General features: G+C 37.6%; 1 protein-coding gene across 2 annotated transcripts in view; it reads left to right on the forward strand.

The window, feature by feature from the left end:
- Window positions 1-1,218: 1,218 nt before the first annotated feature.
- SLC4A10 (solute carrier family 4 member 10) overlaps window positions 1,219-12,175 on the forward strand; it is a 343,004-nt gene continuing 332,047 nt past the window's right edge. Inside the window, exon 1 of one of the 2 annotated variants that reach the window (XM_086369819.1) lies at window positions 1,219-1,485. In XM_086369819.1, coding sequence (XP_086225945.1) covers window positions 1,438-1,485 — 48 coding nt within the window. In that variant the 5' untranslated portion in view covers window positions 1,219-1,437. The remainder of the gene's footprint in view (window positions 1,486-12,175) is intronic. The other variant, XM_086369812.1, reaches the window with a different exon arrangement.

Below are 12,175 nucleotides of genomic sequence, written 5' to 3' on the forward strand. Positions count from 1 at the left end.
CGGGACGTCGGAGCGTTTGGCGACGCTCCCCGGCGGTGACCTAAAATATTTTCTTATCATAAAATAATAGGAGTTTATATTATAAAAATTGCATTAACAAGGAAAATAGATATGTATAATTCCACCTATGATGAGCATTGTGGAAAATTTTTGTGTGTTGCAGGAAATAATTACTATTCAGTCCTTCTGATGAAGAGTTTTTAAAATCTGGTGAAATTTTTCTTACTTAAAACAAACTATCTTAATAATTTTGTCATTATCTTTTAACCTTTCTTCATTTGTAACCTCCTACTCAATCTGGGGTCCACTGATATATGATTTCATTACTTTAGGAAATATGTATCGTCACTCAAAAAACAGTATCAACAGCTTTTCCTACAGAAGAGCTTCTTGAACTTTTTTTTTCTTCCATGTATTAGTTGGAGAATCCCCCACCCCTCTTTCACTGAGACTTGTAAAGCAAAAGGGATTGTTCTTGGGCTACTTTGGTTTAGATTAATTCTTTTTAAAGTTCTTTAGTTTCCTCTCGGAGAAATGATACAAAAATACACAGGGAGGGAGATGGGAGGGGGTTCAGCTGGGAGGGGACATGTGTATACCTGCAGCTGATTCGTGCTGATGTGTGGCAGAGGCTAACACAATACTGTAGAGCAGTTGTCCTCCAATAATTGTATTTTGTCCTATACTTCTCAATATTATACAATTATAATCTTTGATAATTATTAGTTACTCAAGAATGCATTCTTTCCCTGTTATTTTTGTTGGGAAATAATAGAAAGATACTTTATTTGTAACAATGTGTGATATCTAAGGTTTTCACAATTAAAATATTGCAAGTATTTGTCTGCCAAATTCTTCTTAAGTCAGCAATGACCTAAAATGCTGAATTTTTTTGTTAGTGCATAATGTAGTTTCACTAAGAGATCAATTTTGATGTCATCTTACCTGTTTTTAGTGACCCCAGGTATTCAGAGCAGGATACCAAGTACCTTATTAGCATCATCTTGTTTGAATTTTGTCTCCTGTCGGTTTCTGGGAATACAGTGAATTGGTTCAAAGTGTCAAAATCTGGCTGAACTGATTGGAGTCCACCGTGGACTAGTCTATATAAGAAGTTAGCGTCTTATGTGAGTGTCTTAATGTCCATCAGACTTGCAGCATTGCAGACTGTACTTTATGCCAGTAGCCAGGTGTGGGCAGTGATACTGGGCTGGGGAAATCTTTCTTACCGGCCCAGGAATCCAAGGCATTCAGTGCAAAACCTGGCTAGCAGCCCGAGTGAGTAGGAGCCATGTGACTCTGGTGAGTTGGAGTGTGCAATTGCCTCCTGCTTCAGAGCTACCTGATCCGAATACTAAGCAGAGCGAGTGCCGGGCTGAGTGTAAGACACTGAAGACACTGCAGAGAAAGGTGCTTATTCCAGAGGCGTTACAGAACATGGAGATTAAAGACCAGGGAGCCCAAATGGAGCCGCTGCTGCCTACGGTAAGAGATAACCTGCTGTCACGTAGATTAACAGCGTTTGCAGCAAAACCTGTCAGGCAAGCGGTTTGCAGGCTAGGTTCAGCGAGTGTACTTTTGGGGTGGTGGATAGCTCCCACGACATATGGACAGGGGTCTCCTCCCATCTTGGGTGACTGAAATGCATAATACGAAGCACATGATTTTTTTTCCCCCTTCTCAACATGGATGCACGACGGTGATGAAATGTCTCATGTTTGCTGCTGTTTGAAGAGATGGCTAGGTTTAGCAGCAGGGGCAGCTGTGTATCTCTTTCCCTGTCTGTTACTGCCTGTCTGTCTGTTAGGCTGTGCAGTCTAGCCCCTGCAAAGAAGCCCTCATTTAATCATTTTTCTTCTGTGATAAATTTCCTCCCCATGCCTCATCCCTCTGCCAGTGAGGTGAGGGAATCTGCTGCTGTTATAGCTCTAGAGATTTAGTCTCTGCAGAAAAGAGGGAAAAGGAAAACAGAAGGATCGTGTATGTGTGTGTGTGTGCGTGTGTGCGTGCGTGCTGTCAGTTTCTCTCAAAGGGAAATGTGTCATGGTTCACATACAAAGAAGGTATGCATTTTGAGGGTCAGGCACACGATTCAGTTTTGAATATCTGAAATGTCCCTGAACTGTCATTTAGAAATCGCCTGTTTATCTCTAGGTCACAGGCTGCCTCCCTGGATCTGATTCCTGGGTGAGCAGTTGATTTGCCTCTCCTCTCCACAATCTTTGGCTGGCTCACAGACTTTGTAGTTCTTCAGGCAATATCCTTTCTCAGTCTAGAGCAGCTGATGTTGCTGTGTTCAAAGGAAAAAAAAGAAAATAAAAACAACAGTACTATTTTCTTGAGGCAACAGAGATGCCACGCGCTAGCTTCCAGCCATCTATCAGCGCTATCACGGCTCAGGGCAGCAGAAATCTCCTCCCTGCACCAAACCAGGCCGAGGGGCTGTTCTCAGCTCTCTGTTACTCAGGTTGGTGACCCACCTTGCAGACTTGTGACTGGTAGCAAGCTGTCCATTTCTGAGCCCATTCCTAGTCTTTGAACACATCTTTCAATCAAATAATTCCCCAGGGGGAGTGAGTAAATTCTGGGCCACTGTATATTTAGGGCCTTACCTCTCCTGCTGGGCTCAAAATCTGCAAAAGATTCCAGTTTGCATCCCGGAATTGGCTGTGGTTACTGAGCATGCCCAGTTCTCCTCAGGACACCAGTCTTGGGCAGGGAGAGAGCTGGGAGATGAGAATAATGCAGGGGTCACCACTAAGAATGGAGCCTAGATATAAGGCAGGGGAATGTCAAAGAGGGGGAAAAAGGAAAGCTTGCCAATTAGCCTGCCTGCTTAAAATAGAGATATTTCTTTACAGATCAAAGTGGAGTTATTTTACAAAAATGAGACTAAAAGGCTTATCTGTATTTCCAAACTTGAATAGATACATAAATTAGGATTCTGTGGATATTCAGAATAAAGGGTATCAAGAATGTCAGAGAATAATTGTACCCTGTATGAGAGAGAGGAACTAAACACAGGAATTGGGGAATGGAGTTTTAAGGAAGATTAAGATATAGGGGAAGAACCTTTTTTTTTTTTTTTTAAGTGGGAAAAGGGTTTGGAAGTTGTCCTAGAAAAGCAGGCTGAAGTCAGTTTGATGTGGTATATGAATTGTCCCAGGTGGGAAATATTTAAAGGGTTTAGGACCAAATGAGGATTAACTGGAAAAATTTAGAAGATGATGACATTATTGGGCTAGATGGACAAACAGTTTGTGACTTAAAAGAGTAGAGAAAATACAAGTTTAACTAGAAAAGGTCTGCAGTAAGTGAAAGTGCATTTCATGTGGATTATGCCCAGCACAAAATTGTTACAAAAGTTAATAGCAAGAGAGAATCATCTTAGCAGTTCATTATAAGGAAAATAAGCATGAGAGGCTAGAAATCTTGTTGAATTATTGGCCTACTTTTATATCTGTATAGTATTTTCAACCTCTTCAATTGCTTTTATGACCTCTCTGCCTCAAATAATCATGTTGAGTAAAGCAGATTTTACTGTCTTAATTTTACATATAAGGAATGAAGACACAGGTAGTTTGAAACACATGTTTAAGGTCATATTAGTGATGAAACCAGAACTACAACATAGGTCTTTTAAATCTAGTTCAGAAAATAAAGCTTTTTAAAAAAAATATATTATTAACCAGACCTATAATAGTTGGACGCTGGGCTGGAGTTTTTATACTTGGAAGAAAAAGGAAGAGATAGTTTGGGGCTCTGTTTTAGAAAATTAATCAGATGACTTTGCAAATAATTATGTGAGAGGCAGTATGACATAGTATTTTAAAACACAGTCTTACAAGTTCCAGCACTGCTACTTACATGCTATATAATTTTGGAAGACAGATTTAAGTCTTAGTTTCATCAACTGAAAAATGGGAAGGTGATGGTACTTTTCTCTTGTGTTTTGTGATTAACAAATGAAATAATCTATGGGAAATGGCTGGCATTTAGTTCTAAGTAAAAGCTGCTGTTATCATTGTTGATGGAAGTACAGATGAGATAAATTCTAGGTTTAAGGCTTTTGCGACAGATGGCTTATCAGGACTATCTGCTCAGAAGGAAAAGTGGGGAAATGGAACCCTGGCAAACACCGTACAATGGAGGTGGAAGGTGGAGTTTTTAGTTAGAGCTATGGAAACTTCGCAGCAGAAAGGCATTAAAAGCCAAGATTAGATATGGGAAAGCAGCAGTCAGAGGTAGGCAGAGAAGAAAGAGAGAGAGAGAAAAACAATAAGAATGGATAAGAATGCAAATGCCTGAATATAGTAATTCTGACTTAAGTGAAAGGGTAGAATACATTCTTCTTAAGCCTCCAACTTTTACTTTAATTTAGTATATATAGAGTACATCTTCAGACTTTGTGTGAAAGAGGCCCTGCCGTGTCCCCTTTTCTCTTAGTCCTTCCAAGCGAGTGTCAGAGATTATTTTCTTCTGTTGCACCAGGCATTGTTGCGTTTGTAGGCCCTAGATACCCTAAGGTTAGGACATTCAACTCTCATAGGCTCAGAATTGAGTCTGGTTTTCATAGCACCTGACTGTTATTTCTGAAGCAATAGAACAAACTGAGGTTCAGAAGATTCATTAACTTATTAAATGCCTGTGTACTGTGCTTAGTTGCTCAGTCATGTCCGACTCTTTTTGACCCTATGGACTGTAGCCCACCAGGCTCCTCTGTCCTTGAGGATTCTCCAGGCAAGAATACTGGAGTGGGTTGCCATGCCCTCCTCCAGGGGATCTTCCCAACCCAGGGATGGAACCCAGGTCTCCTGCATTGCAGTTGGATTTTTTTACCAGCTGAGTTACCAGGGAAGCCCATTAAATGCTTAATATTGGCCAACCATGTTCTTGGTGGTGGGGGTAAAGCAATGAGCAAGACAGACAAATGCCCTGTGCACATGGACCTCACAATCTAGCTAATCTAGAGTAGAGATAAGACTCCATTTAACTTTTTGAGAAACTGCTGTTTTGTCTTCAATATTTAATCATAGTTGTAAGCTCTTTGATATGAGTATATATAGAAACTCTATGTAATAGTAATGATGGTGGTATTACTTTAGAGGATGGAATTAATCTTTTAAAAGTATGAACCAAATAAAATATGAACCAGTTTATTGTACATCACTTTCAATTTTCTATTGACAGCACTGAATTTGTTTTAGGGGTAAATAATTGGATAATCTTTAAATTATAGGCTACAGAGGAGGCTTCTAGGTGAATCTTTTTATAACAAGTATTTCTATTTTATACCTTTAATCTTAGATGATATGTAGTGGTCTATGTTAGATCCCTTCGAAAATTCAGATGTCCCAAAAGGAACTTAATTTAAGTTAAACTTACTTATAAAACTGCCTTGAGTTATGCCACTAGAATAAAGGTTGCTTTTTTAAAGGTAATGTACTATAGCATAGCAGAAAAGGCAATGGCACCCCACTCCAGTAGTCTTACCTGGAAAGTCCCATGGACGGAGGAGCCTGGTGGGCTGCAGTCCATGCGGTCGCGAAGAATCAGACACGACTGAGCAACTTCACCTTCACTTTTCGCTTTCATATATTGGAGAAGGAAATGGCAACCCACCCCAGTGTTCTTGCCTGGAGAATCCCAGGGATGGGGGAACCTGGTGGGCTGCTGTCTATGGGGTCGCATAGAATTGGACACGACTGAAGCAGCTTAGCAGCAGCAGCAGCAGCAGCATAACATAGATGGTAGAGTTTAGTACCATTTAGAATATTAATTCCAGATTTCCAAATGAGCCAGTATATTGAATTGTTTTATTTGTGAAAAAATACTATGAAAACATTTTATATTATTATCTTAAGGAAAATGGAACTTAAATGTCAAAGTAACAAAAAGAGCAACTTAGGTTAACTAAGTTATATTGATGTTTCTATTTTATTATAATTTAGATTATATGAACTTAAAGAAAATGTACTCATTACACAGGGTAATACATAGGAAGCAAGAAATACAGTATAAGAAATTAATTTTCTTATAAGAATTTTCACTTTCATGACTCACTTTCATGGTGAGTGAATATAGAAATAAATTATATGTATAGGATGCTAAGATAGGTAATGAGTTGTTGTTGGTCAGTCGCTCAGTCATGTCCAGCTCTTTGTGACCCCATGGACTGCAGCTTGCCAGGCTTCCCTGTCCTTCACCATCTTCTGGAGCTTGCTCAAACTAATGTTCATCGACTTGGTGATGTCATCCAACCATCTCATCCTCTGTTGTCCTCTTCTTCTCCTGCCTTCAATCTTTCCCAGCATCAAGGTCTTTTCCAATGAGTCAGTTCTTTGCATCAGCTGTAAGTATTGGAGCTTTAGCTTCAGTATCAGTCCTTCCAATGAATATTCACAGTTGATTTGCTTTAGGATTGACTGATTTGATCTCCTTGCGGTCTAAGGGACTCCGAAGAGTCTTCTCCACTACCATAATGTGAAGGCATCAATTCTTCGGTGCTCAGCTTTCTTTATAGTCCAACTGTCACATCCATACATGACTACTGGAAAAACCATAGCCTTGACTAGATGGACCTTTGTTGGCAAAGTATTATCTCTGCTTTTTAATATGCTGTCTAGGTTGGTCATGACTTTCCTTCCAAGGAGCAAGCGTCTTTTAATTTCATGGCTGTGATCACCATCTGCAGTGATTTTGGAGCCCCCAAAAATAAAGTCTGACACTGTTTCCACTGTTTCCCCATCTATTTCCCATGAAGTGATGGATTCAGATGCTATGATCTTAGTTTTCTGAATGTTGAGCTTTAAGCCAACTTCTTCACTCTCCTCTTTCACTTTCACTTTCATCAAGAGGCTTTTGAGTTCCTCTTCACTTTCTGCCATAAGGGTGGTATCATCTGCATATCTGAGGTTATTGATATTTCTCCCGGCAATCTTGATTCTAGCTTGTGCGTCCCCCAGCCCAGCGTTTCTCATGATGTACTCTGCAGAGAAGTTAAACAAGCAGGGTGACAATATACAGCCTTGACATACTCCTTTTCCTATTTGAACCAGTCTGTTGTTCCATGTCTAGTTCTAACTGTTGCTCCCTGACCTGCATACAGGTTTCTCAAGAGGCAGGTCAGGTGGTCTGGTATTCCCATCTCTTTCAGAATTTTCCACAGTTTATTGTGATCCACACAGTCTGGTATTCCCATCTCTTTCAGAATTTTCCACAGTTTATTGTGATCCACACAGTCAAAGGCTTTGTCATAGTGAATAAAGCAGAAGTAGATGTTTTTCTAGAATTCTCTTGCTTTTTCAATGATCCAGTGGATGTTGTCAATTTGACCTCTGGTTCCTCTGCTTTTTCTAAAACCAGCTTGAACATCTGGCAGTTCATGGTTCATGTACTGCTGAACCTGGCTTGGAGAATTTTGAGCATTACTTTACTAGCATGTGAGATGAGTGCAGTTTATTTTTAATTGGCTTTAATTTAAAAGAATTGAATGAATTTTTAGTTAGATGCAATATTTTAAAATCCTAGCTCAGTTTTTAGCTATATGAATCTGGGTAACTTATTCAATCTGTTTTAGCATCAGTTTCTCATCCATCAAGGCTAGATAAAATTAGCAACCTATCAAGAGAATCATAAAGACTAGAGATGTTTGTGCTTAGCACAAGCCTGAGACAGTACCTATTAATATTATTACTTCACAAAGATTGTCTAATTATCATCGTCATTTCAATTCAGCACTCATTTGTTTATGTTAGAATAGGACAGTGGAAAGAATGATGAACTGAGAGTCAAGAAATGAGAACTCTAGACCAAGCTCTGCCATTAACTAGTATAAGTGCCTGCCCTTAAATATATGTGCTTATCTCTTTGATTTTCAGCTTCATCTGTAAATTAAGTTAGTTTAAAATTCTAGTCTCCAATTGATTGCTACAGTCCTTTTCTGACCAAAACGTATCTTATTTCAAGCAGTAAATGTATTATATATTAGTTATTCCCTTTTTTCTAAATAAGAGCAATAAATCTCAAGGAGTATCTTAGACAATTCTTTAAATAGGAAGGATATACTAGAACTTTAATTTACATTTATCTAAAAATAAGTAAGATGTAACTAATGTTTACTATATAGATTGAAAGTAGTATCTTCACAAAAAGCCGAATGATCAAGTGGCATGTATCCTATGAGATATGAGAAAGGAAGAATGGAATTTTCTCTGCATAGAAAATGGGTTGAGAATGGCACCCACAAGTTTCCATTTACTTGAAGCATCTTACAATGCACTGCAGTCTATACCCAGTTTAGACTTCTGAAATAACCATCATCCTAAGGTTAGAAAGTAATGACACATTGGAGGTATGATTATTTTTCTGCCAGGCTCTCTTGACTATTCGAGTTCTAGATGAAGGTTCAGATATTTTGTAATCCTCCATCATAAACTATCCCACTTCTTTATCTGATTGCAGTATTTTCAACATAAAATTAATACTTGCAGGCTTTTAGATTATACCATTCATTAGTACTAGGTCAAGAAGCGTGAGTTAGAACCAGACATGGAACAAAAGACTGGTTCAAACTGGGGAAAGGAGTACATCAAGGCTGTGTACTGTCACTCGGCTTATTAAACTTCTATGCATAGTACATCATACAAAATGCCAGGCTAAATGAAACACAAGCTGGAATCAAGATTGCCGGGAGAAATAGCGGTAACCTCAGATATGCAGATGACACCACCCTTTTGGCAGAAAGCAAAGAGGAACTAAAGAGCCTCTTGATGAAGGTGAAAGAGAACAGTGAAAAAGCTGGCTTAAAACTCAACGTTCAAAAAATGACTATGATGGCATCAAAGAGCTGACTCGTTTGAAAAGACCCTGATGCTGGGAAAGATTGAAGGTGGGAGGAGAAGGGGACGACAGGATGAGATGGTTCAATGGCATCACCAACTCAATGGACATGAGTTTGAGTAGGCTCTGGGAGTTGGTGATGGACAGGGAGGCCTAGTGTGCTGTAGTCCATGGGATCACAAAGAGTTGAACAAGACTGAGTGACTGAACTGAACTGAAAAATAAATAAAAACCAGAATCCCATTATAAAGTGAGCTTTAATATCTACATCTTCAAAAATCAAAGTTCTATGAAACAAGGTGCTATAAAGTGTAAGGCATTGTAGGTTACATATTGCAGGATTCCATTTATTGAAATGTCTGTAATAGGCACATTCTTAGAGACTAAAGTGGATTAATGTTTTCCAGGGCTTAGGGTGTAGCAGAGAACTGAGAACTAAGAGCTCTGGGGTTTCTTTTGGAGTGATGGGAGTGTTCTGGAAGTAGTTAGTGGTGATGGTTGCACAACATTGTGAAAGTACTGGACACCACTGAATTGTACATGGCAAAATGGTCAATTTTATGTAAGAAAATCACAAAATAATTAAGTTATTGTTTACTCATTATCACTAACAGGGAGAAGGTTGATTTAGACAATGCTTGTATTATTCATATTTATACAAATCAATGAAAGGGCAAATAAGATACTCATGAAAATTAAAAATAACTTCATGTATACACGCACACCCAGTCCGTACCATAAAATTTGTTCTCTTTGTGAATATAATGTTGAGGTTGGCCATGGTTTCAGCAAACTATTTGTAGAGATCTTCTGAAATATATATTCAAAGCTGAGTTAAGAAAGTATATAGAGAGGAAGAGAAGTATTTAACTTGGGTAAAATTGTTATTTCTTATTCAAATCACCTTTCTAAATTTCTCTTGATACTCTTTAAACTTTACCATAAGGAAAATCGAAGCAACTAAGTTTCTGAGAAGCTACTTTTTCCATTAAAGGTCACTTTGTTTTACTAATATTTTTAGGGTCATTGTTGGTCTAGTTTCATAAAATACTGTTACTATATGGTAGGGTTATAGTTAATGTTAAAAGAAATTTCCAGACTATTTTTCAATGAGATTGTGCCATTTTACAGTTTTGGTTTTTCCACACTTTTACTAACACTTTTTTTTTGAATACCCATTCTGAGTTAATTTTTATGTATGGTATGAGATAAAAGTTGCTATTTTTTTGTTTTTGCTTTTTTAAAAAAAAAGATATCTAATTTCCCCCGCATCATTTGTTGAAAACACCTCCTTTCTCCACTGAATTTTCTTGGCAGCTTTGTTGAAATTAAATCGATAATAAGGTTATTTTTTTGGACTCTGATTCTGTTCTGTTGATGTACACGCATAAGTCAAGTGAAGTCGCTCAGTCGTGTCCGACTCTTTGCGACCCCATGGACTGTAGCCCACCAGGCTCCTCTGTCCATGGGATTTTCCAGACAAGAGTACTGGAGTGGGTTGCCATTTCCTTTGCATATCTTCACCTTAATACCACTGTCTGATTATTGAAGCTTTCTAATAATATTTAAAATCAAGTGGTATAAATATTTCACTTTTGTTCTTTTTCTAAGTTGTTTTGGCTATTCTAGATACCTTACATTTCCATATGAATTTTAGGGCCTGCTTGTTGACTGCTATGAAAAGCCTGCAAGGGTCTTAATAGGAATTGCTTTGAATTTGTAGATCAATTTGAAAATTGCTATCTTGACAATATTGAGTCTTCCAAATGTGAACTGTCTCTACATTTTTAGATCTTTAATTTCTTGTGGCAGTGTTTCCTAGTTTTGTCTTGTGAGAATTTTTATGCAGTGTATCAAGGATGACATAAAAATTCCTGAGGTGCCATTTGTACAGACGTTTCTATATTAAGCTTAGACCCAATTCCAAATAGTTCAGAACTCCAGGGGTTTTCTCAGGGGCCTAAATGGAGTTTAATATATGGACTCAGTGTGATAGAGTGAGAATGTATTGTAGCCAAGGATTCTGTTTAGTTTTGATTTAATGATAAAGACCTTACATTATCAGTAGCATCAAAACTTGCTCATTCATCATGAAAATTGTGCTCTAAAAATCTAATAAGCAAGTTTTTAAAGAATTTTCTCATTCCATATTGAATGTGTTAGGTTGCTGGAGTGCCTCCAGTATTTATTTGTACTTCTGCTTCTTGCTTACCCTGAGAAACCAAAATTATTTAGAGATTGCTATTGCTTCCTAATGGCTTTTTTCCCTTTTTGACACATGAGGGTTTGATATCAAAGATGATGACCTAATCAAATTCCAGAAAGCAAATGCCATAAAAAGTAGTTAGATATATAACAACTACTGTAAAACATAGCTTTGTTTATGAAGCATATTTGATTATTGTTATATTTGTACTGCTTCTTTCATAAGTACAGTGGGCATAAATACAATGGTGATTTTTTGTTGATATTTAAGCTGCTCTGGTAATAAGCTTATTCAAACTCATTTTGATTTGCTCGGAAACAAGAATATGGTTAAAAAATGAAAAAGAAATGTAGACAACAAGACATAAACCTAATATATAATATGATTATAATTTGAGTGCATGCTGTACACTTTGTTTTATTAACAAATAACTTCACAGTATAATGCCTGTCCAAAAATCTGATTTTTATGTAATCCCACAGAGCACTTCTGGTAGATATAAAATTTTGGTATTTTTTTCTGCTAAGCAAAAGGATTATTGAAAACCCTAAACTCAAAGACCACTTGCATCAGAATCATCAGGAGGACTCATTAAAAATGCAAGTTCTGGGCCTTATTCAAACTTATAGCTTAGAATATCAAAGGGATGGTGCCAGTAAACAAAGAATTTAAAGAACTCTCCAGGTGATCCTTATGAATATGGAAGCTTGGGAATCTTTACCTAAACAAACAAACAAAAAAAATTCTTTGAATTATTTTTCCTGTGGGAATGAATGGTAGAAGACAAAATCTTGCAATAAAATAGAGCTGTTTTTAATTTTAACTTTTATTTATTTATTTTTTAAATTTAATTTAATTTTATTTTTTAACTTTACAATATTGTATTGGTTTTGCCATATATCAACATGCATCCGCCACAGGTATACACGTGTTCCCCATCCTGAACCCTCCTCCCTACTCCTGCCCTGTACCATCCCTCTGGGTTGTCCCAGTGCACCAGCCCCAAGCATCCAGTATTATGCATATACTAACGCATATATATGGAATTTAGAAAGATGGTAACAATAACCCTGTATACGAGACAGCCAAAGAGACACTGATGTATATCATATATGTTTTTTTAAGTAA

The sequence above is a fragment of the Bos grunniens genome, chromosome 2 (genome assembly GCF_055505025.1).
Source record: "Bos grunniens cultivar Pamir isolate PY7600 chromosome 2, Bosgru_T2T1.0, whole genome shotgun sequence".
Lineage (NCBI taxonomy): Eukaryota > Metazoa > Chordata > Mammalia > Artiodactyla > Bovidae > Bos > Bos grunniens.